Source organism: Mesoplodon mirus (genome assembly GCF_964341445.2).
Source record: "Mesoplodon mirus genome assembly, chromosome: X".
Lineage (NCBI taxonomy): Eukaryota > Metazoa > Chordata > Mammalia > Artiodactyla > Ziphiidae > Mesoplodon > Mesoplodon mirus.
The window spans coordinates 14,291,482-14,316,384 of record NC_138981.1 but is presented as its reverse complement, the minus strand read 5'-3'; the positions used below and the strand labels follow the sequence as shown (position 1 = coordinate 14,316,384).

At 45.2% G+C, this 24,903-nt stretch overlaps 1 protein-coding gene across 4 annotated transcripts in view; it reads left to right on the top strand.

The window, feature by feature from the left end:
- The first annotated feature begins 267 nt into the window (after positions 1–267).
- ASB9 (ankyrin repeat and SOCS box containing 9) overlaps positions 268–24,903 on the top strand; it is a 46,947-nt gene continuing 22,311 nt past the window's right edge. For 3 of the 4 annotated variants that reach the window (XR_014292469.1, XM_082609711.1, XM_082609710.1), the window contains exons 1-6: positions 268–633; positions 9,085–9,164; positions 17,062–17,169; positions 20,990–21,140; positions 22,842–22,976; positions 24,438–24,629. Coding sequence is in view for 3 of the 4 variants with exons in the window: in XM_082609711.1 (XP_082465837.1) it covers positions 540–633; positions 9,085–9,164; positions 17,062–17,169; positions 20,990–21,140; positions 22,842–22,976; positions 24,438–24,629 (760 nt within the window). In the remaining variant the exon portion in view is untranslated. Of the gene's footprint in view, positions 634–9,084; positions 9,165–17,061; positions 17,170–20,989; positions 21,141–22,841; positions 22,977–24,437; positions 24,696–24,903 lie in introns of all 4 variants that reach the window. The other variant, XM_082609712.1, reaches the window with a different exon arrangement.

Genomic DNA, 24,903 nt, shown 5'->3' with positions numbered 1-24,903 from the left:
TAAGTTGCTGTGTAAGCAGTTCAGCAGGGCTGCAGCAAAACCAGCTTTCTCAGCTCCTGGGTTCTGGGGCTTGTCTCAACAACAAGAAACCCCCAAACAACAACCGGATCCCAGCAGGGGGAACAACGTTGCAGCAGACCAGTGGTTTCCTCCCCGCCCCCGCACACCCCAACCCTGGGCTCTCCCAAAGTTACATACTGTGTTTCCTTCCTGAGGAACCTCAAGGCTTCCTCCCTGATTGGTCTCAGTTTTGGAAAGGACGTGACATCAGCAACTTTGCAGACTTGGGGCTGGGGGGCTGCTGTGGGCTTTGGGCAGCCTCTAGCCAGTTAGGTGGAGAGAGAGTGTGTGTGTGCGTGTGTCTGTCTGACCACAGGTAGTACTCAGATTACCCTGCCCTGTTCTGTTCTCTGCCATCTGACCAGGACGGTGCTGCTCAGCCAGTCACAGCCCTGGAATTTCCCAGGAGCTGGGGGAGCATGGAATTTGGACTTTTCCTGAACAACTGAAGCGGAGCTTGCCCAGCCCAGGAGAGCACCATGGATGGTGAACCACGGGGTAGCAACGGCAGCAAGCCCCCGAGGCTGGGAGACTCTCCGGACGTCAGGCTCCTTTCCAACCCATTGATGGGGGGTGAGTCTAGGGGCTGTGGAGTCAGCCTGCTGGGGAGGTCGGTTAACGTGCTTTGGAGAGAAGAGGGAGAAGGGTGGGGCAATTTCAGTGACTCCATCTGAGACGTGGCCACGGGGCAGTAACTGGACAGATGTCCACGGCTTGCTGGGATCTGTCTTTCACACGGCTGTTCAAAAATGTGTACACCTCTTTCTGCAGGGTCCTGTGGACCATACCAAGTCAATGGTCACCAGTTACTCTCCAGGAAAAACTTCAGCTCCAAAGAATTATTCTTTGTGGGTCAAATGTATCATTTACATTACAGTTATTTCTAAATAGGAACATCTTTTTTTTTTTTTTTTTTTTTTAAGTAAATTTATTTATTTATTTTTGGCTGTGTTGGGTCTTCGTTTCTGTGCGAGGGCTTTCTCCAGTTGCAGAGAGCGGAGGCCACTCTTCATCGCGGTGCGCGGACCTCTCACTGTCACGGCCTCTCCCGTTGTGGAGCACAGGCTCCAGATGCGCAGGCTCAGTAGTTGTGGCTCACGGGCTTAGTTGCTCCGCGGCATGTGGGATCTTCCCAGACCAGGGCTCGAACCTGTGTCCCCTGCATTGGCAGGCAGATTCTTAACCACTGCGCCACCAGGGAAGCCCAATAGGAACATCTTTATTGCTAAAACGTTTATTAAAAGGTCTTAGGTATTTGGCATTTGGGTGGGGCTGGGTTTATAAATGATGTTCGAACATTGAGCACTGATTGATTCACTTTAAAAGGAGCCTTTTAAACTTTGGGGAAGCGTCGTACAGGTATGATTGTCACCTGTCTCGTGGTATCTTTGCTAATGTATAGAGCCTCAGGCCTCCGGGAAACTGTCATTTCCTGTGAGCACTTAGCTGGTACCTGCCGACTGAAAGGATTCTGAAAAAATGGGTCTAGGCATTAGAGGAGAGACATTATATTCAGCACCCTGGGAGGCTGCCCATAACACTTGGCGGTCAGAGGGACCAAAAGCAGGGAGCCTGCAGTCAGCTAGGACTTACCACTCTCCTACTGTTTAGGTGTTGAAGGGGGGAAAAGACAGAAGAAATAAAATACAAAATGCCTTCTCTCTGGCTCATTGAGCAGACAAGACTGCTCATTTATTCCTTCGTTTATCCGCTTTGGCTCGTAAAATGAGCAGAGCCCTCAACAGCGAGTAGGATTTGCATCTCCAGAGGCAGACCTGGATTCATCAGAGATATCGAGCATGAACTTGGAGCAGCAGAAGGCAGAGCGGCACCAAGTATAACTTTAAAAAATGGATTTGATAAATACATTTTTTTTTTTCTGGTACGCGGGCCTCTCACTGTTGTGGCCTCTCCCGTTGCGGAGCACAGACTCCGGACGCGCAGGCTCAGCGGCCATGGCTCAGGGGCCCAGCCGCTCCGCAGCATGTGGGATCCTCCTGGACCGGGGCACGAACCCGTGTCCCTTGCATTGGCAGGTGGACTCCCAACCACTGCGCCACCAGGGAAGCCCATGGTAAATACATTTTTAAAGGATCAAACCAATCAATACGGGGAAGAATCAGTAATGTGGTTGACTCCTCCATGATTATTTTAGTGCTGAGTAGTTTTATGTTTATTTTTATTTCCGCCTGAGAGAGGGGCACCAGCCGCTTTTCACCGTTTAGGGCTTCTAAAGGTCCTAATCCAACCCTGGTTAGGGCTGGCTGGGTGGGCGGCGGCAGCCAGGCATATACTGGGTTGGCCACAAAGTTCGTTCTGGCCTTTCCATACTATCTTACGGAAAAACCTAAACGAACAGTTTGGCGAACCCAATATATAGCGGACAGTCACAACTGGAGTGCAGTGTCTTGGCCAGTCTAGTGAGAACAAGTTTGGAGAGATGGAACCCAAAAATGAAGCTTCAGAAGCTAAGTGGAGGCGTTTAGCCTTCATGAGCCAGGCAGTTGGGAGCCACCGTTGGTTCTGGAGTGGAGACTTGGCCATAATGAAGACTGTAAGCAATTAATCCGATAGCCACCTTCAGGATGGATTATGGAGGATTTACGAGATATTCTTGCACGAATCCACTGCTTCTCAAACTCGGATACATCAGCATCACCTGGATGGATTGTTAAAATGCAGCTGGCTGAGCCCCACGCCTTCTGATGCTAGGTCTGGGCGAGGCCTGGGAATCTGTATAACACACTCCCAGGTGATGCTGATGGTGCCGGTTGGGGACCACACTTTGAGAACCACTGCATGAAGCTGACATCTGGATCAAGCTTCAGAAATGACAGAGAAAGGGAAACTATGGGGGATAACTTCAAAGGAAAGAGAAATCAAGCTATGTTGCTTGATTAAATATTGGGGCTAAAGGAGAGAAGGTGGCCAAAGCTGCCAAGTTTTCCAATGTCAGATTCGAGGGCCAGACAGGAGAGAAGTTGGGAAGGGGAGCTGGCCTGGGGGCAGAGTGTCGGAGGGAGGAGAAGGCCTTCGGTTGTGAACATGAGAGTGCCCAGGGCCCGGCATGATGGGTGGGACACCGGCTGCGGAATGAATACGGGTTGGCAATCACACCTCAGGCTGTTCTGCAGAGGGGCTGCGCTGAAATCCTGGAGAAGGAGACATTGCCTGATGGCTGATTTATGAGAGCCAAGGATGGAGCCCTGGGACAGGCCTCCAGTTGAGGACGTAGGACCAGTAAGTTGGACAGAGAAGCAAGAAGAGACTCGGATGCTGTCATTTCACAGGGACTAAAGGAAGAGAGGTTTTCCAAGAAGCAGAAGTCACGAGGGTGGGGGCCAGGGCCCTACCGCTCTCCCAAGCCCTACTTCTCTACATCTGACCTGCAAACTCCTGCATCCTTCCATCCACCCGGCCGAGCCACTGCCCCCAGAGAGCCCTCCCAGGCTTTCTGCCCCTCCTCACCCAAGTGGAGGCTGTCTCTCCCTACCGTGTGCCAGTCCTGCCCCTTGGGCAGAACCTCACTGATAGCTGGATTGCATTTGTTTATGCTTCAGGAGGCTTGCCCTTGGTGAAGTGTGGAATGTGAAACACTCAGAGTGTTGTTTCCGGATGGCGTTGACAGGAAGCTCAGCTCAGGTGAAGCATAGCCCCTGGCACAGGGCCAAGGCAAGGGGCCAGCCGGGGCCCAGGTGTGGTTGCTCTTGGGGAACTTTGCGGCTCCCACCTGCACTTGCAGGCTTTTCTTTGCCTCCCTCTTTGGAGGAAGGGAGGAAACGGTATGACGATGGCAACCAACTCTTTATAAACTGTAATTTTTTTTTTTTTCCTTTGCGGTGCACGGGCCTCTCACTGTTGTGGCCTCTCCCGTTGCGGAGCACAGGCTCCGGACGCGCAGGCTCAGCGGCCATGGCTCACGGGCCCAGCCGCTCCGCGGCATGTGGGATCTTCCCGGACCGGGGCACGATCCCGTGTCCCCTGTATCGGCAGGCGGACTCTCAACCACTGCGCCACCAGGGAAGCCCCCAACTCTTTATAGAGATTTAATTCTTGACTCTTCTGCCCCAGGAGCAGGAAAAGAATGTCTTTGTTTTCCTGAAAATACCTTGTTATGGATTGAATTGTGTCCCCCCCCAAAAGACAGGCTGAAGTCCTAACCCCAGTACCTCGGGATGCCACCTAATTGGAAATAGAGTGACTGCAGGTGTAATTAGTTAAGATGAGGCCCTAGTGGAGTAGGAAGGTCCCTTAATCCAATGACTGGTCCTTATAAGAAGAGGAGAGGCACACAGGGAGAATGCCATGCGATGACAGAGGCAGAGATGGGAAAGATGCATCTGATAAGCCAAGAAACAGCAAAGATGGACATCCACCACCAGCAGAGGTAAGGAAGGATTCGTCCCTAGGAGCTTTGGAAAGAGCCTGGCCCCGATGACACCTCCATTTCAGACTTCTAGCCTTCAGAACTCTGAGACAATGAATTTCTACTGTTATCAGCCACCCAGATTGTGGTACCTTGTTATGGCAGCCCTAGGAAACTAATTCACACCTAGTCAGAGAAACTTTGGAAAATACACGGAAGGGTAAACTCACAATCTCCCGTAATCACACTGAGCAGGTAATCACCGTTCTTGTTTTTAGTGTCTCTCCTTCAGGTTTTTGCCTGCAGGTTTTTGCTCACACCTGTAGGGAGATTTTCTTCCTCACAAAATTGAGCCCACCCTGGAGGGAGTATTCAGATTTAAACAGAAGACAGGCAGGAACAGGCATGGAAAGGAAATCATTTCATTCTCTTAGGGTGGATTTTTAGAAGGAGAAAGAATTGCAGTAGACAGGACCTATGTGCCCAACAGTTGCCTCAATGGACCTTTCTATTTGTCTGTTTGCGACCGTGAGCCTCTGTTTCTCTTCCTCCTTTTTTGATTTGTCCTGGAATCCAACCAACACTATAATTGTGCACACAGTACCCAGATCCTCTTTCCAATGTTGGAGAGGATCTCCACTGAACCCACCCCATCACGTCCCAAAGACTGAAAGCAAGTGTTCCAACACTCTCAGAGCAACCCAACCTCTCTTCTCCCCTCCTTGACCTTGCAAAATGTTTCCCAGGAGGAATAGATTGATGCTACTCCCAGCATCCACTGCAGGCTCTCGGAGCTTCACGAATAGCTCTTTGCAGAATGTACCAATTAGTGCATTTAAAATCTCTTCTGAAATAATGGAAATTAAAAAACTCATTCCAGAACTTTCAATAAAAATGAAACGGCACCCTTCCTAATGTGCTGCACGGTTTGATGGAGACTCAGTTTAAAAGAAATGTAAGTTGAATGGCACCGATTGGAGGACTTGTGGGGTCATTTCCTTAGGAGAGCTCCCTGCCCCGTGTTAACCATGAGCTACTCTAGTGGATCTGTGGCATTGCCCGTGACCCCCATTTGGCATCTGTTTCTCGGCAGTAAAACCAATGGATCTTGGTTCAAAAAGTACTGCAGAAGAATCCTTAACATGTACCAAGCGCTTGGATGATGTGTTGTATAGATGTAATGGCCCTTGAGTTTCAAAGACCTCATTGGGGTCAGTGGAAAAGGGCATGTGACCTTGAGTTTTCCCTTCATTCATAGCCTCCTTCTATGAGCAGCGTCCATGTTCTGGCAGGAACAGGTCCCCTTTCCTGCTTATTCTGTTCCCTCCACTTGTCAGCAGGAAGGCAGGCAAAGCTGCTTTGGGGTTTAATTGCTCATGTGTTGAGCTCGTAGCTCACTGCCTGCTTGTGATGTGGGATCTGGAAACCCTGGAGAAACATCTCCTGGATATCTCGTCAATGTTTTCAAGAGCCAAAGAGAGTGTGTGGATTAATCCATGTTGCAAATTATGGCGTTCGCTAAATGAGCTACATATAAAGTTCATGCTCTCAGTGCTAGAAAAATGTCAACCTTTCACAGTTTAAAGTCTTTAGATAATCACTCAAGTGTTCAGAGACCAGCTGAGGCTCAAGTCTTTGTATAAATTTGAGATGACTTTTGGCTTTAGAAGCACCTAAGGTTTTCTTCTGGCCTGGAGTATTGGCAAGCTATGATATAATCACCAAATCCTAGTCTGAAAGGGCTTTAAATTAGGAAGGGAAGTCTCATGGTGCTGATGGAATATAAAGTGGTACAGCTGCTTTGGAAAATAGTCTGGCAGTTTCTCAAAAGGCTAAACACTGGGTTACCGTGTCATACAGCAATTCCACTCCTAGGTGTCTACCCAAGAGAACTGAAGACATACATCCACTCATATTTGTACACGCAAATCAGAGCAGCATTATTAATAACAGCCAAGAACTGGAAACACCACAAATGTCTATCTGTACAAATATTTGGCCATAAAAAGGAATGAAATACTGATACATACTACAGTGTGGATGAACCTTGAAACACTACACTCAATGAAAGAAGCCAGTCACAAAGGACCACATATTGTATGATTCCATTTGTGTGAAAAGTCCAGAATAGGCAAATCCATAGAGATGGAAAGTAGATCAGTGGTTGCCAGGGGTTGGGGGAAGTAGAAATGGGGGGAGTGACAGCTGATGGGCAAGGAGTTTCTTTCTGGGATGATGAAAATGTTCTAAAATTGATTGTGATGGATGTACAACTGTGAAATCTACTGAAAACCATTGAGTTGTACACTTGAAAGAGGTGAATTGTGTAGTATGTGAATGATAAATCATTAAAGCTGGTACATAGATGGGTAGCCGCCCACCACGTGTCCTAGGACAGTATCCCATGCTTCTCGAAGACACAGGCCATCTCTGCCTTGTAAATACTATGTCCTAATGCATGAGTGCAAAAACCTCAGGTAGTCTTTTTTTTTCTCTCTTGGAGAAGTACATAATTCTTTATTTACTCTAAATAGAAGGAGTCATGTTTCCATGATGAACGCACAGAAAGCAAAGCCCATTTTGGTCTACACTTGATAAGATAATTGCATCACTTTTATGAAATCTAAACAGAGTTACAACTTAGGGCCCAAATTACCTGCCTGGCTGTGAGCTCTAATTATCTGAGGTAGCTTTCACAAAGGTTGAGTGTGGCAGCGATACTTCTGAGCAGCTGAGCACTTGGCTGGAAAAAAATGGCTTAATCATCACACACATGATTTTCAAGACCTTTCCCAATGTTTGGCCCTTCTCACTCAGGATTTCGTGTGGATGGTATTGTGCCTTAGCACCAACAGGGTAGAATCAGTTGTCCTTTTAATTCTAATTTGGAGATCAATCTTCCATAGCTGCTGTTTGGATTGTAGGCTCCAAGCCCTAGAAGCAGCAGTATTTTTCCTGAAAGCACTAGGGCCCTCAGAGAATACTGTGAGGACACGAATTTTCTATTGAGCGTCAGGTTTTGGAGGTTAGGAAAAGCCATTTCACTGAAGGTACCTCGAGCATGTTGGTGAGCCCAGAAGGGAAGCCTTGGAAGGGCAACGTGTAGGCAGGCTCATTGAGCTTGCTCTTCTCTATTAAATACCTCATGAATCCATCTGGAAGGATGGTCATGTGCTCACCGGGACAGAGTTTCTGGGACACTGATAGCTCCAGGTGGCAGGCCCACGTCGGCCAACACGTGTTAAGTCCAAAGTGTTCTAGCGTCCTCCTTGATGGGCTGGTGTTGGCCAGGCTTTAGAGGCTTACCCCGGTTCTCCAGGTCTTCTGGGCTTTTAGGAGATACCAGTTCGTCTACGAGGCATGACTGGTATCGGACCATCCTGCCTCGTGTGTGTGTAGTGTGTTTACTTGAGCAGAGGCAGAGCTGGAGCTCAGACCAGCCTCCTCACGTTCTGACTTCCTGCCTTTGTTTGTTCTAGAAACCAGACGCAGCTGGCGATGAGAAAAATTCAGGTCTGCGCCGCAGTCAGTTGACATCCCGAGGAAAGCATTTAACGTGTTGGGATGGGTTTTACAAGCTTCCTTCCTAAGAAAGCGTATTCTTTCCAAATGGTTGGAGAAGACATTTGCTATTTTTTAAATAGCAGTGACTGTGGGGTCTAATCAAGACCCTCTGGTTATTGTTAGAGCAGGATAATAATAGTAGCTAATAGGAGTTGAGCCATAAGTAAGAATATTGCTGTCCTGACTTTACAGAGAAGGAAACTGAAGCTCGGGGTCTGCCCAGGGACCCACAGCTCAGAAGAAGTCAAGCGGGTCTGAATTCACAGCTTTCTCTTAATCACATGGGCGCATTGCCTTTGGGGGTAAATCACGTCCCTGTTACAAGGTCAGACTGAGCTCTGATTTGCGCTTGATATTGGGACAGGAGGTAATTCATAAATATGGTTTTGTTTAGATTTGATTCCAAACCTAATGGCGTATGTAATGACATGATTACTACTATTAGTATATGGCACTGTTTGCTGAGATGCCAGAGTTTGTATTTCATGCAGTAAACTAGACTGGCAACCACCGCTTAACGCACTAATGCTGGTAATTAGTGAAGCTCTCATTTAACTAAATAGACCATTTGCCTTTGAAACCAGCGTCTAAATGGAAGTACAGTAATCTGTCATCCCAGTCCACCACTTTGTCCTCAGTTTGGACACTGGCTGTAGTTATTTCTTTAGCTAGCTAGACATTTCAAACAAACGGTGTTCAAAAAAACATCTATAGGGCTTCCCTGGTGGCGCAGTGGTTGAGAGTCTGCCTGCCGATGCAGGGGACACGGGTTCGTGCCCCGGTCTGGGAAGATCCCACATGCTGCGGAGCGGCTGGGCCCGTGAGCCATGGCTGCTGAGCCTGCGCGTCTGGAGCCTGTGCTCCGCAACGGGAGAGGCCACAACAGTGAGAGGCCCGCGTACCACCAAAAAAAAAAAAAAAAAAAAACCATCTATAGAGGGGAGAAATTCTGAAGTCCTGGTGGAGTTTTGGTTGATTGACTCCAATGTCTCCCTCCAGTAAGACCGGTTAGACTCTTATTGATGGGCAAGGATGAGCCTCCCGGTCTAAAGTGCATTAGCAGGATGTCACCTGCTCCTCCCTTTTCCATACAGATACTGTGTCTGATTGGTCTCCTGTGCATGAAGCAGCCATTCATGGACGTCTGCTGTCTTTGAGGAACCTCATCAGCCAGGTAAGTAACTTTTTGGGGAAAAAAAAGATGAATATTAAGCACATTCTACTGCTCACCACATTGAGAAAAAGACACCACAGTCTGATATTAAGATATAAATTTCCTCTTTAGCAGAAGGAGATGAATCCTGTCCTTCTTTATTTGGAGGCTGGCATAATACTAGAGTTTGGTACAATTCTACACACAGAATAGATTCTATACTAAATATCTGTTGAATGAATAGCAGGCAAATTAGTGCATTCAAGTTGCTCTCACTTTATTCAATAGACTATGTTCTTGAAAATTATCATGTAAAACAGTGGTTTTCAGCTGGGGCAGTTTTGCCCCAAAGGGGACATTTGACAATGTCTGGCGACATTTTGGGTTGTCATGACTGGAAGCAGGAGCAGGGATGAGGTGGAGTGGAGGTGTTATTGGCATCTAGTAGCTAGAGACCAAGGAAGTAATTAAACATCTGACACTGCACAGGGCAGCTCTCCACATTCAAAAATTATCCAGCCCTGAACGTCAGTAGTGCTGAAAGAGGTTGAAAACCCCTCATGTAAAATAACTGCTTGAAAATGTCTTTTAAAATATGACATCGTGGGCTTCTCTGGTGGCGCAGTGGTTGAGAGTCCGCCTGCCGATGCAGGGGACACGGGTTCGTGCCCTGGTCCGGGAAGATCCCACATGCCGTGGAGCGGCTGGGCCCGTGAGCCATGGCCGCTGAGCCTGCGCGTCCGGAGCCTGTGCTCCGCAACGGGAGAGGCCACAACAGTGAGAGGCCCGCGTACCGCAAAAAAAAAAAAAAAAAAAAAAAAAAATGACATCGTATAATTTCAAAGACTTGTTCAGTTCTGTTGAATCTCCAGTGGAAATGGCTCTGCCCAGTTTCATATTAGTTTCTCTGCTCCTTGGGCGTCATTTCAAGTACACATTAATTTGAGTTTTGATGCTTTGAAATTATTGGGAACTTAAGCAAAGGCGCTTTTAAGAAAGCAGTTGCAATCGCCATTCAAAATTCCAGTAAAGTTTTTCTTCATAGTGTTCTGTTCTCTGAAGAGACAATATGGACCTTTTAGGTTAGAAGCTCTTGGCCCTTTCATGGACCCCTTTGATAGTCTGGCAAAGTCTGTGGACCCCTTCTCAGACTAATGTTTTAAATGCATAAAACACAATATAGAGGAACTCTATAAACAAATGTGTGACATAGTAATCTATGAACTTCTTTATTAATGCACTCAATAAGAAGATTTAGTGGTGATTCTAATTACTACCATACTTTCTAAGTAGGATGAATGTATATTTTGAGATATTTTAGATATCTGCAATATTCGTACTGCAATTAAAAATATCTGAGATTCCTCTCTGTGATAGTCCTATATACTGCTGTTTCTACTGTGGTTTGTGATCTAAATTCACAATCAAGAGACATGATAAATTTCAGGTGGTAGTTCGTGGAAATGTGCTTTGAAAAAATTCCAATTTCACGGATGTATATAGACTAAGAAATCCTCCCAAGAGAAAACAGTTTCTAAAGACGATTTTCAGATTACTCTAAGCCACTGTCTTAAGCTGTTTTTGGTAACAGCAGCCTCTTATAAATAGAAATACAGATAGTAACACGTAACTCTAGCTAAATGAAGTTAAGCTGCTTCTCAGATAAAATGTAACATTTACCTTTTTTTGATAGGGTGAAAAATGATCATTGCAGCTTTTATATATGATTTATTAAATTGGACTGATGTTCATTTATGTTTAGTATTTACATGTTTACTGAATATCAGCTGGAATCATGTCTTTAAGCTCTTTTGCATTATTTAAGCAAGTTATTTTCTTGGAACCTCAATTTCTGCCTTTATAAAATGAGTGTTCCAATACCTACCTGTATTAGTCAGATCTTGCTGTGTAACAAACACCCCAAACTCAGTGGCATAATACAATTAACATTTATTTCTTGCTAATGAGACTTTGGATCAGCTGATCTGGACTGAGCTTGGCTCCAAGCTGTGGGTTGGGTATAGCTCTGCTGCACACGCCTCCCATCCTTATTTCACCAGTAGCTACCTGAGGAATTTTCTCCTTGTGGCAAAATGTTGAAGCATAGCAGGGCAAGCTCAACCATGAAAGAATACTTCCAGTCTACTTATGTCACATCTGCTAACACCCCATTGGTCAGAGCAAGTCAGATGACCAAGTCCAAATTCAAGGATCAAGGAAGTATTGATACATTTTGTCAACTATGAGGTCATGGCAAGGGTGTGAATGTATTACACTGCTACAGGAGAGTGAAGAATTGAGACCAAAAATTCAGTCTATTATGTTACCTTATATGAGTTTGAGAGAATTAACTAAGGTGACGTTGTGTAAATTACCTGCTCCAGTTACTCCTCATAAATGAGGAGTATCTATTTTCTTATTACAATCTACATAGCGCTTCAGGTAATCAAAGCATACTGAAAAACTCTCCTGCTAAACTAAACAAACATATTTTAGTAAGGGGAGTAAGACCAAACATTCAAATGGCTATAACAAAGAGAAAAGAAAATTACAAAAAATAATTCTCACTTGGTCCAAGAAGGGAGAAACTGAAACTGTAGCTAATTATTCTTTACTGTGACTTCACATTAAAATAATGTGAGATTAAAAAAAAATAACAATGCCTGGGCTTCACTGTAGATATTCTGATTTAGCCTAGGGCAGGCTTCATGCATTGGTATTTTTTAAGCTCCTGTAGGACCAGTACGTTCAGGGATTTAAAAAAAATAAATTTATTTATTTTACTTATTTCTAGCTGCATTGGGTCTTCATTGCTGTGCACAGGCTTTCTCTAGTTGCGGCGAGCGGGGGCTACTCTTCGTTGCGGTGTGTGGGCTTCTCCTTGCGGTGGCTTCTCTTGTTGCGGAGCATGGGCTCCAGGCACGCAGGCTCAGTAGTTGTGGCGCACGGGCTTAGTTGCTCTGTGGCATGTGGGATCCGGCAAGACAAGGAGCTCCTTTCAGGGGAGCTTGGTTGGCAAAGGCTGAATTTATGTCGTGAGCTGGGTCTCTGGGTGGTTATGTCTTAGCAGGGAATTAGAAACATATACTGGGGATGGAGATTTAGATTTTTTATTTTTTAAAATAAATTTGTTTATTTATTTATGGCTGCATTGAGTCTTTGTTGCAGTGCACGGGCTTCTCATTGTGGTGGCTTCTCTTGTTGCAGAGCGTGGGCTCTAGGTGCGTGGGTTTCAGTAGTTGTGGCACACAGGATTAGTTGCTCCGCGGCATGTGGGATCTTCCCAGACCAGGACTTGAACCCGTGTCCCCTGCATTGGCAGGCGGATTCTTAACCACTGTGCCACCAGGGTAGTCCCGAGATTTAAATTTGAAAGCCCTGATATATAATGTATAAAGAGTATTGAGAGAAAAAGAAAAGGATTTGAGGGCAAATCCTGGAGGAAATGCCTGCATTAGGAGATGTAAGGATGAAAAGGACAGAGTTAGTGAAAGAGACAGGAAAAAAGGCAGTCAGAGGTCGGAGATAATTCCAGGTAGAACTCTGTTTTAGAAGTCAGGGGAGAGGTTTCACGAGGTGAGGATGAACATGTGACAAATTTAGAGGTGGAAGAAGGTGGGGGGCAGAGCAGTGCAAACTGGTTTCCGGAAGTCACAGGTGGTCTTTAAAAGCAGTATCAGCAGGATTGTGTTGGTAGAAAATGAGAGAAGGGGTAAAAGTACAGACAACGGGGATAGACTATTTTCAAAAAAAATAAATAAATAAAGGAGGGGGCAGCAAAGGGAAGAAGCACATGGATGGATGCTTGGCAGAGGGTCAGGACTGAGGGATGGGGGGGCTTTGAAAGCAAAAAGAAAGTGTATCTCGAGAGAGCAGGGGACACGTGAGAAGGTGGATGAAGGAATGTCACGGGCGTGGCGGGAGCTGGGGGGGCCCGGGTGCGGTCACGGGCTATTGGAGTGCACTCATATATTTCTTCCTCAAAGAAAGGAGCAATGCGAGAAAAGAAGACTGGAGGAATGCAGAGAGATTTTAGGGGTGGGGAGAAAGGGAATGTAGGAAGTTCTCACATCAAATGGCTTTGACCTCCTTGGTAAAGTAGGAAGGAAGTGATGTGTTCTGATGAACGTGAGTACGATAGGTGTTCATGATCTTCTTTTCTGCTGAGTGTAGAGAAGGAAGTGAGAACTGTGGGAAGGACAAAGAATAAAGCCTCAGCTTCTTGTAGTCAGTTGGTTCAGCCTGGGTAAGCATATGATTTGAGGCTGGGACAGAAAGTTGCCAGGTACTAAGCACTGTGTCACCCATGGGTGCCCTGATATCGTACAACCCCAAGGACCCATCAGAAAGAGCTTCTGAATATAGGCTGAGACTAGGGGACAGACAGTTGATGATAGAACAATTAAAGATAAGCTATTCATTTTTTTAACTGAGAACTCACTGTAGACTGGACCCTCTCTGAAGTAATGGGTTAAAATTTACCTTATAATAGTATATGATTCAGTCTTGTCAATAATTCAAACAAATTGCCACAGTTCATTTAAAGTCAAACTTGTACCTCTAAATACAGTCCTCAGTTTGCAAAGGGAAACTTAATTTAATGGAACTTCGTTGTAATGTGAATATGTAATGAGTGGTGAACACTTTTGTACTGTGAATAATTCCTTTTTTACATTTTCATTTACCTGGATTTATGTATAAGCACCTAAATGATGATTTAGAAATGGCAGTGGTGACTGCAGTTAACAGAACACAGTAAAGAATTCCTTTAAAGGACAGTCTTCTTTCATCTCAGGATCTGTCGCACAGAGAAAAATGCAGTTAACATTTTGCTGTGAATTTTTTGTGTACTCTAGTAGTGTGTGGGGAAGAGATTGGACAAATATAGAACATTGAGAGTGGGGAAAAAAAGGATTTGAGAACAGATCTTTGAGGGGATGCCTCTAATAAAATAATAATGACAATAATAAAACAGCAGATGCCACACTGAAGTCCATGGGCAGTGCTTCTGGAGGGAATAAATGCTATAACTCAAATTCTTCTCGAGTCAGAGGGTCAGTAGGCATTTATTGAATACAGATGGAATTTGAGGTTATGACGGAAGGGAAGATACAGTCCTATCCCTCCCTGCGAACAGCAGAGCTGGGATGACAAAGTAGTATAAAGGATATTGGAATTTCTCATTTTTAAGCAGGTGATTTTGAGTCACCCAGAACCCCTTTGCAGACCCACCTAAAAAGGCTCTGCGTCTGAGATCCTGTAGACTCAGGTGTATGTCCAGGTATATATCAAAATGCATGAGCTTGACAGTCAGAGGGTAAAAGTCCAAAGGACAGCATGACTAGGGGGCTGACTTGTAAATGCCCACAGAAGTAGAAGAATGTATGTTAGGAATGATGGTGAGTGAAGTCATTGATTGGAATGATTTTAGGCAAATTTAAACTGTTCTGGGAAGAAAAGGTATGTTACCAAGATGTTAATTAAACTATCCATGCTCTTAACTGACATGCCCTAAGGAAAAGAACTTTTATTGTACGTGATTTCTTCCTGTTAGGGAATAGATAATATATTCCAAGATCGGGGGGGTGGGTCTGTGGAGCCTCTCCTGGAGTTCTTTGATGTTTTGCTTGGATTGGGCTCAGGATCCATCTGCTGGAGAGCACATTTTCCCAGAGGATGAAGAATCCCAGGGCCTTTCAGACACTTTCTTGCTTCTTCAGCCCTAGTATACTAGAGTGAGAATGTAATTGCCCCTCAACCTCAGGACTTTCTGCCTCTCTGTCTGTGGACGTTCACCTAATGCTTTGGCCTGTATTAGTCCAGGGCTATTGGAGTGCGCTCATATATACCTGTACGTATATAAGAAATACATATACATATTTCTTATATATACCTGTACGTATATAAGAAATCCCGAACTTAGCGGCTTCATGTAACAGACATGTATTAGTTCCCAGTGTCTATGGGTCAGGAATCTAGACACAGTTTAGCTGGGTCAGGGACTCTTATGAATCTGCAGTCATAAGAGTGTGGACCAGAGCTTCAGGCATCTTGGGGCTTGTCTAAGGATGGACCCCAGTCCAAATTCTCTTACATGGCTGTTGACAAGATTCAGTTCCTTCTGGGTTTTTTTTTTTTTTTTAAGCACACACTAGAAACTGCCCTTTTTCTTTTTTCTTTTTTTTTAAATTTTATTTATTTATTTATTTATTTATTTATGGCTGTGTTGGGTCTTCGGTGCTGCACGCGGAGTTTCTCTAGTTGTGGCGAGCGGGGGCTACTCTCTGTTGTGGTGCACGGGCTTCTCACTGCAGTGGCTTCTCTCGTTGTGGAGCACGGGCTCTAGGCGCACGGGCTTCAGTAGTTGCGGCACGCGGGCTAGTAGTTGTGGCTCACGGGCTCTAGAGCACAGGCTCAGTAGTTGTGGCACACGAGCTTAGTTGCTCCGCGGCATGTGGGATCTTCCTGGACCAGGGATCGAACCCATGTCCCCTGCATTGGCAGGCGGATTCTCAACCACTGCGCCACCGGGGAAGCCCCCTTCTGGGTTTTTTTCACTAAAAGCCTCAATTCCTGGCTGGCTGTTGCCTGGAGACTGCCCTAAGTTCCTTGTCATGGCCCTCATCAAAACAATGAGCCAATAAGTGAGAGGACAAGAGAGTGTGAGAGCAAGCTGAAAGTCAGTCTTGAGTGTGTACACCTAAGAGTCACATGGCTAGGTCATAGGTATGTGTGTCATCAACTCTAACAGATACTGTCAAACTGTTAGCCTGAGTGGTTGTGTTATATTACACTCCCGCCAGCAGTATGATGGTTCCTTTTTTTGTTTGTTGTTTTACATCATTGTCAACACCTTAGCGTACTGTCAGATTTTGAGCCAGGTTAACTTTTTTTTTTAAGTTGTTGGGTTTTTATTTTTATTTTATTTTTAAATTGAAGTATAGTTGATTTACAGCATTGTGTTAATTTCTGCTATACAGCAAAGTGATTCAGTTACACATATATATATACATTCCTTTTCATATTCTTTTTCCATTATGGTTTCTCACAGGATATTGAATATAGTTCCCTGTGCTCTACAGTAGGACCTTGTTGTTTATCCATCCTATATAGAATAGTTTGCATCTGTTAGTCCCAAACTCCCAATCCATCCCTTCCTCAGTCCCCTCCCCCTTGGGAGCCACAAGTCTGCTCTCTATGTCTGTGAGTCTGTTTCTGTTTCGTAGATAAGTCCATTTGTATCATATTTTATATTCCATATATAAGTGGTATCATATGGTATTTCTTTCTCTGTCTGACTTACTTTGCTTAGTATGATAATCTCTAGGTCCATCCATGTTGCTGCAAATGGCATTATTTCATTCTTTTTTATGAGCCAGATTAACTTTTTTTGTAAATTTTTTAATTGATGTATAATTGATTTATAATGTTGTGTTTGTTAATTTCTGCTGTACAGCAAAGTGATTCATTTATATATGTATTAATATATATATACATTCTTTTTTTAATATTCTTTTCCATTATGGTTTATCATAGGTGAGCCAGGTTAACTTTTTTTTTTTTTTACAGTTTTTTTTTGTTTGTTTTTTTGGTTTTTTTTTTGCTGTACGCGGGCCTCTCACTGCTGTGGCCTCTCCCGTTGCGGAGCACAGGCTCCGGACGCGGACGCGCAGGCTCAGCGGCCATGGCTCACGGGCCCAGCCGCTCCGCGGCATGTGGGATCCTCCCGGACCGGGGCACGAACCCGTGTTCCCTGCATCGGCAGGCGGACTGTCAACCACTGCGCCACCAGGGAAGCCCCGGGAAGCCCCCAGGTTAACTTTTAAAAGAATTGTCTTGTACTGAATTCATGACTGAAACCCAACCCTACAGAACTGTTGCTTTGCATCCCTTACTCTGCCCATTTCCCCTCCTCCAGGGCTGGCTTGTGAACCTCGTCACGGCAGATCGTGTGTCCCCGCTCCATGAAGCCTGTCTCGGAGGTCATCCGTCCTGTGCAAACATTTTATTAAAGCATGGAGCTCAGGTAAGTGCAGCTCAAATCACACCTTAGACACCATGACTGAAAAATGACGATTTCTATCCGTTTTGAATACTTTCCAGCGTTTTTGATTAGCCTGATTTGAAATATGAAGTTTTTTTTCAAAAGTATTATGTCTATCAAGCTTATTTACTTTAGTAGTAGATGAAATACTGCATTTTTAGCTAGAAAGTCATGGTCTGAGCCTGTATCATTTTCTTTGACTGTCACTATTCATAAATAGCTGTTCGATTTCTGCCTTCATTCCTGTGGCTGGAAGGTAGTGACATATTGTAGAAAACACATAACATTTGGCTCCATAAGACCTGATGGTCCCAGACCATCTCTACCATTTACTAACATTGGAAACTTGGACAAGTTACTTAGCCTATAAGCTTTAGAGTCTATATATGAGAAAAAAAAACAGGGAAAATACCAAAAAAAATTATGTAGCATATTTTGTGGTATTGTGAGGATTGAGAGGGATAAGGCATGTGATTATTATTTGGAGAATGGGAATCGGGATGACATAATGAGATTCTAGAGAAGGAAGATACGAAATCATTCAATTTGAAAGTAGGGACCAGTAGATCTTCCATTAACTTAAGTACTCTCTTGCTCAGAAGTGATGGGCAAATCTGATCAGGAAATTCTGTATGGGTTTCTCGTCTTTTCTCAACCAGTCTGTACTGAGCATTTATTATGTGCCTAACTCTAGATAAAGATTTTCAGGAACTTCTAAACTAAATGAGGAGACAACCAGATAAACAGGTAAATGGCGGCATGTAACACTAACCACTTCAAAAGATAAACCCTGAAATCTTGGTAGCCTCATATAATAAAAGTTTATTTCTTGTTCAACTCAGAATCCAGTGTGGGTGTTCCCAGTTGGGTGGCTGTTTTCCAAGGGTGATTCAAGGACGCAGGCTCCTTTCATCCTGTTGCTCCACTGTCTTCAACAAGTGGCTCCCATATGTGCTCCATTCCAGATGGCTAGAAGGGGAAAAGACATGGAGGATTGTGAATGGAAACTTTTTCAGGGCCAGTCTTGGCAGTGACATATGTCACTTTTGCTCATATTCCATTGGCCAGAATTCAGGCCATGTCTAACTGCCAGGGAGGCGGGCAAGTGTAGTATGCCTCTGCGCCCAAGAGAGAGGAAATGAGTTTGTTTAATGCATAGTATCTCAGCCACAGCAGGCAATTACAATACGCTGTTTTTATCTGTTAGTTTCTTCTGTGTAACAAACCACCCTGACTTAATGACTTAAGACAGTAGCCATTTATCTCACAGTTCCTTGTGTTGTCTGGACAGCTCTTCTGGTCTGGCTGCTTCAGCTAACCTCAGCTGGGCTTACTGAGGCATTTGAGGTTAGCTGATAGATGGGCTGGGGCAGGCTGCTTCATGATGACCTTGGCTGGGATGGCTGGGAGGTCTGGGGAGACAGAAAATCTCTACGTGGTCTCTCATCCTTTAGCAGGTGGCCCAGGCCTGTTCACATGGTAGCAGGGATTCCAAGAGCAGCAAAAGAGGGCAAGCTCTCTGCTTGCATCACACTTGTTAACTGTCCCATTGACCAAAGCAATTCATGTGGGCAAGTCCAGATTCAAGGATTGAAAAGATAGTCTCCGTCTTGGGATGGGAGGAGTTACTAAGCCACTCTGCAAAGGGATATGCATCCTGGGCAGAGAATCTGTGGCCATATTTTGCAAACTACTACAATGTAATAAGTATTAATAGTAAGGGGATTGTTGGGAACACATAGAAGTGTCCCTAACCCATTTATTTCTGATGGAGAGGGGGAGTCAAAAGATGCTTCCTACAGGAAATGATGTTACAGTTGAAACCTAAAGGACCTGTTGGAGTTAGTCAGCTCAGCGGTGGGTTGGGGGAAATGATGGACTTCCCACCCACTGGGAACAACAAACGCAAAGGCCTAGAAGTGAAAGTGGGGGCTTCAACTCGTTCCTTCAAATCATTCCTTAGAGACTTCCCTGGTGGCTCAGTGGTTAAGAATCCACCTGGCAATGCAGGGGACACAGGTTCGGCCCCGGTCCGGGAAGACCGCACATGCCGCGGAGCAACTAAGCCCATGCGCACAACTACTCAGCCTGCACTCTAGAGCCTGCGAGCCACAACTACTGAGACCGCCCGCCTAGAGCCCGTGCTCCGCAACTAGAGAAGCCACCGCAATGAGAAGCCCGTGCACTGCAACGAAGAGTAGCCCCCGCTCGCCACAACTAGAGAAAGCCTGTGCACAGCAACGAAGACCCAACACAGCCAAAAATATATAAAATAAATAAACTTTTAAAAAACTGAAAAAAATAATTCCTTATAGCAGCAGAATAGAGCAGGTGAGAGGGGTCAGAACACAAACAAGCTTGCCAACCATGCCAAGAAAATGGGCTTTGTCCTGAGAGCAGCCGAGAGCCATAGATGAGTGTATCATGAGGTTTATATTTTGGTTAAGAAAACTTACCCCAAACCTGGAAACAGGGCCAGGACTAAGCAGAGGCGAGAAAGGAGCCTGGGGTGCAAACTCTAAACTCTGCTCACTCGCAGGGTCACTCAGCACTTCTGTAACCCTGGGAGCGAGTGTCTCCTTAAACTTTGCACCCTGGACATCTTTCATGAGTCACTAGTCCTGGCCTTGAGTGGAAATGGGGCATGAGAATGACGTCCCTGTCTTCACGGTATCATCGTTTAACAGGTTCACCAAAGAATTCCGTGATAGAGGAAAATGCATCTGCACTTGGCTTTGCTCTTTGCCATTCAATTATAGCCCAAACACTGTGAAGTTAGATGTTAACTTGTAAGGTTCAGTCTGATTTCCAGTGTTAGAAAAGATAGCCCCAACGATTATAGTTTTATGGCCCTATAGGATATTAACCACTTTTGTATCTGTTAGCAAATTTATTTCAGCATTGCATTGACTGACTATATAAATTCTCCTTTTAGCCAACCTTGCCATTTTACTGGTTCCCTCATTAATGAATGAGCTGAATAAAATCTTTTGCTTGTGTTCACTCTGTATTTGGATGAAAGTGATGTTTTTTAATTTATTAATTTATTTTTGGCTGTGTTAGGTCTTCGTTTCTGTGCATGGGCTTTCTCTAGTTGTGGCAAGCGGGGGCTACTCTTTGTTGCGGTGCGCGGGCTTCTCATCGCGGTGGCTTCTCTTGTTGCGGAGCACAGGCTCTAGGCGCGCGGGCTTCAGTAGTTGTGGCACGCAGGCTCAGTAGTTGTGGCTCACGAGCTCAGTGGTTGTGGCTCGCGGGCTCTAGAACGCAGGCTCAGTAGCTGTGGCGCATGGGCTTAGTTGCTCCGTGGCATGTGAGATCTTCCTGGACCAGGGCTCGAACCCATGTCCCCTGCATTGGCAGGTGGACCCCCAACCACTGTGTCACCAGGGAAGTCCCGAAAGTGATATTTTTAAATTAAAAAATATAATACATTAACAATTTTAAAAGGTTACTCTAACTTCTGTGGGGAAATTGGATTGGTGTGGGATGGGTCTAGGATGGCATGTTTAAAATAAGGTGATTAGTGGGAATCTCCTGGCCGTCCAGTGGTTAGGACTGCGCACTCCCACTGCAGGGGGCACGGGTTCAATCCCTGGTCTGGGAACGTTCTTGATGCGTTACATTCCATACCTCATCCGGTTTTTCACAACAACTTTGGGGAATTTGTTATTTTTTGTCCCCATTTTGTAGCTGTGGAATTTAAGGCTCAGACACGTGAAATAATAGCTTGAAAATGGTGGAGCTTAGGTCTGAATCCAGGATACCCCACTGCCCGCTTTCATGCTGGAGCTTTTCTTTCTAGGTGAATGGTGTTACTACAGACTGGCATACTCCCTTGTTTAATGCTTGTGTCAGCGGCAGCCTGGACTGTGTGAATTTGCTTCTGCAGCATGGAGCCAGTCCCCACCCTGAGAGTGATCTGGCGTCCCCCATGCACGAAGCTGCTAAGAGAGGTAAATCTGTTGAGAATTTAAGTTTTCCACCCCCTCCTTCAAGGGACATCTTATTGTTGAAGGGAAGAGGGAAAAGGAAGTATACGGAGCAGTTGTTCTCAATGTGTGGATCCTGGGACCAGAAGCGTCAGCCTGACCTGGCATGCAAATGCAGATTCTTGGGCCCCATTCCAGACCCAGTGAATCAGTAACTTTGGGGGTGGGGTCCAGCCATCTGTGCTTTGTTTAACAAGCCCTCCAGGTGATTTCTGATGCACAGTAAATTTGAGAAGCACCCTTTTAGAACATTTGGAATGTTGCTCACTGCTGTGTTTCTGGAACAGGGCCTGGCATATAGTAGACTATCCGTCAGAATTTGTGGAATGTGTTGTTGAACCCATGACCCCATAAAGTCAAGTTATTTTATAAAACAAATTATAGTCTTCTGTTTTAAGGCCTTAAAGAATATCGTCTCAGGGCCACCTAAGTTTGCTAAGTGAAACAAACTTTCAATTTTTGGAAATATAAGATGTTATATACAGTTCCGGGTAAGTCTCCCTATCCCCAGGTTTGTTGAGGTATAATTGACAAATAAGATTGTATATATTTAAGGTGTACAGTGTGATAATTTGATATACGTATACATTGTGAAAGGATAACCATAATCAAGTTAATTAACACATCCATTGCCTCATATAGTTCCCTTTTTTTGTGGTGAGAACATTTAAGATCTACTCCCGTAGCAAATTTAAAGTACAGTATATACAGTATATATATTATTAGCTGTAGTCACCATGCTGTACATTAGATCCCCAGAACTTATTCATCTGGGATAATTCTTTTCATAAAGTCACAGTTTTCCTGCTATTCTTAACTCTGAGACAAAAAAAATAAAATTGTAAGTTTTGCTTTTCTCTGATATTTCTCCTCCTCCTCGACATCATGATGACCGTACCTTGCCCCGAGGGCCATTTCCGCAGTGACTTCACAAAATGGCTTCCCCTCATCTTTACAGCAGCCCCATTTGACTGGATCCACCCATATTATAAGTATCTCCCAAAGCACTGGCATTTCTTCACGAGGAGACATGTTAACTCATCATATTCACTGGACACATAGAGCTAAGATGGTATAACAAGATAAATGCAAAGGAGCAATGTTTCAAGTATGATGTCCTAGACCAAGGAAGAGTGATTCTGCTTTCACCAAACTTAGCTGGCCACACTGGGCCTCACTCACGCTGGATTTGGCACCTTCTTCTAAGCCTCGCCTGTGCCCGCCGTGGCCTGTTTGTCCCAGGCCCTGCCCTTGGTGAGGTTGTAACTTTCCTGCCCTGTTCCACGGTCCACTCTGTGCCCTTTCTTCTCCAGGTCCACCTTTAGTCCCTGTTGTTCCATACCTCTCCTCAGCGCTCACTTTGATTTCTGTAATCAGACTGATTACAAAGCCACCAACAGTTGAAAAAGGTGGGTGGCTGCTCGTTGCTTACTGTGGCTGGTACACTCAAGTGGAGTTCCACCCAGAGCTACAGATGCCATCTTATAGTCAACCCATTAACTGGTGACGGTGTTGAAGATCATTCCCTCTTCTAAATAGAGGAAATAGCTTTTGGTCGCTGGATAAGTTGTTGGAAAATTTAAACACACAAAAAATGGGCGAGGTGTTGTTTCCCTAGCTACGAGAATTTGTGTTGTAACTGTTTTCTCTCACTTTGGGCTGCAGGCCACGTGGAGTGCATTGAGTCTCTTGTGGCTCATGGGGGCGACGTTGACCGGAACATCAGCCACCTGGGCACACCGTTATATTTGGCTTGTGAAAATCTGCAGGTGGCCTGTGCCAAGAAGCTTCTGGAATCAGGTAAAACCAAAAGCAAAACATAACAAGGAAAGTAAATGAAAAGTAAATTAAAGGTATTTGAAAGCTCTTTCTATTGTAGCAGAAGAAAGAGCGCGGGCAATGGAGCCAGACAAGATCAGAGTTCATACTGACTGTGTTTCCGTGGGGAATTAGTTTAAACTGTTTCAACTTTAGTTCTCTCACTTGTAATGAGAATAGTGATAATAATGATAATGATGATATCTCCCAGGATGGCCCTCAATGCTTATTAGTTTCTCCTCCCTCCCTCTGGCCATTGATATTATTAGGCCCTGAGTAACTTGCACAGCTGCTGGCTTAGGGCCGAATCTTCAGATTTGGGGCCGCCTTCACCAGTTCTCTTTGACTTGGAAATAGAACTTGCCCCATTTTTAGTCCATTGTAAATATTATATTTTTGAAAAGTCGTAGGTCGCATCATTCTTTTGCACCTTCCTGCTGTTATCCAGACCCTTCTTCAACACTTGGTATACCACTTCATCACCTCTTTCATTATCTGAGTCCTGGTTATTCTTTAAAAATCCAGTAATCTTGCCCTTTGCTGAATGCTCTTACAGTCCTCATTGCCTTCTACTCACTTGGCAGCCATTACCATGAATTAGGAGATTGGTTCCCTCTCTCCTTCTCTCCCTCTCTTTCTTCTATTACCCTAGGTGGATTTTAAGCTCCTAGTCAGGAGAGGGCCATGTTTGGCATCCCTCACAAAGCTAAGACCAATACAAGAACCATTCAGTTAACATTTGTTGACTGGACCTAGATTCCCATTTTACTAGAGGGACAGCAGCTCAGGCAAAGTCATATGTCCCCACACATCACAGCGGGAGCCAGCATCTGGACTGGGGTAGGGATTTGTTGAGAGTGTAAGGATGGAATTGGGTGGGGATGGTCCTCGAATTCTACCTTATCCCCGAAGAGGAGGGCTTTGCCACCTTCCCTGTGATCTTGGGATTGGCCACCCCAATCTAGGCAATGCTGCCATAATTGATTGCCCTTCACAGTCCAAATCACGTGGTCCCAAGTCTCTGGTTCAAAACCGCACGGCAGTTGCTCGGCGTGTAAATGTGGATAATTGCCATAGATGAGATTTCACCATCTAGCGTCACTTCCGGCCTGTACTGGCTAATATTTGGGCTCCATTAATAATGAATGTGCAGCTTTCCTGCCACCAGGATTCTTCTTGCATGTATCACACCTGTGTAGAGTGCTCAAAGGCAAGATGTTCAACCTCATATGTCACAGAGCTCCTGTGGTACATTCAGTCACATTGTCAAGTGGCATTTTCCCCATATTATTAAATGGAATCAAGTCATCTCCTGTTTTCTCAGGAGAACTACTGTGCCTGCTATGGATGCCCTTTTGGTAGGGAATTTTGAGGTGCAGTGCTTTGAGAAGGGGGTGCTTGCACTCTGCTCCTTGGCTGACTCTTGTTCTCGTGATTGTTTAGGGGCGAGCGTGAACCAAGGCCGGGGGCTGGATTCCCCTCTGCACGCGGTGGCCAGGGCGTCCAGTGGGGAGCTGGCCTGCCTGCTCATGGACTTTGGAGCAGACACCCAGGCCAGGGATGCTGAAGGCCACCGTCCCTTGGAGCTGGTGCCTCCAGAGAGCCCCCTGAGCCAGCTCTTCTTGCAGAGAGAAGGTGCTTCTCCTTTGCCTGAATCTAAGCCCTAATCCATAGACTCCTGTGGGCTCTAGCAGGAGGCAGGTACTTACCGAGTTCTGACTTCGGATGTTATGAAAAAGATTGTGCTCTGCCTTCACCAAATGTGGGGAGCTGAGATAGTTTAGTATTCAGCAAGGTACAGTACTGGTTATATAATAGATAACCATCCTGCTCTTTGGCATGTTGGAGACAGGCTGTTTGGATGATCTGATGTTCATATGTGGGATAGGCCAGCTTTCAAAGAATTAAG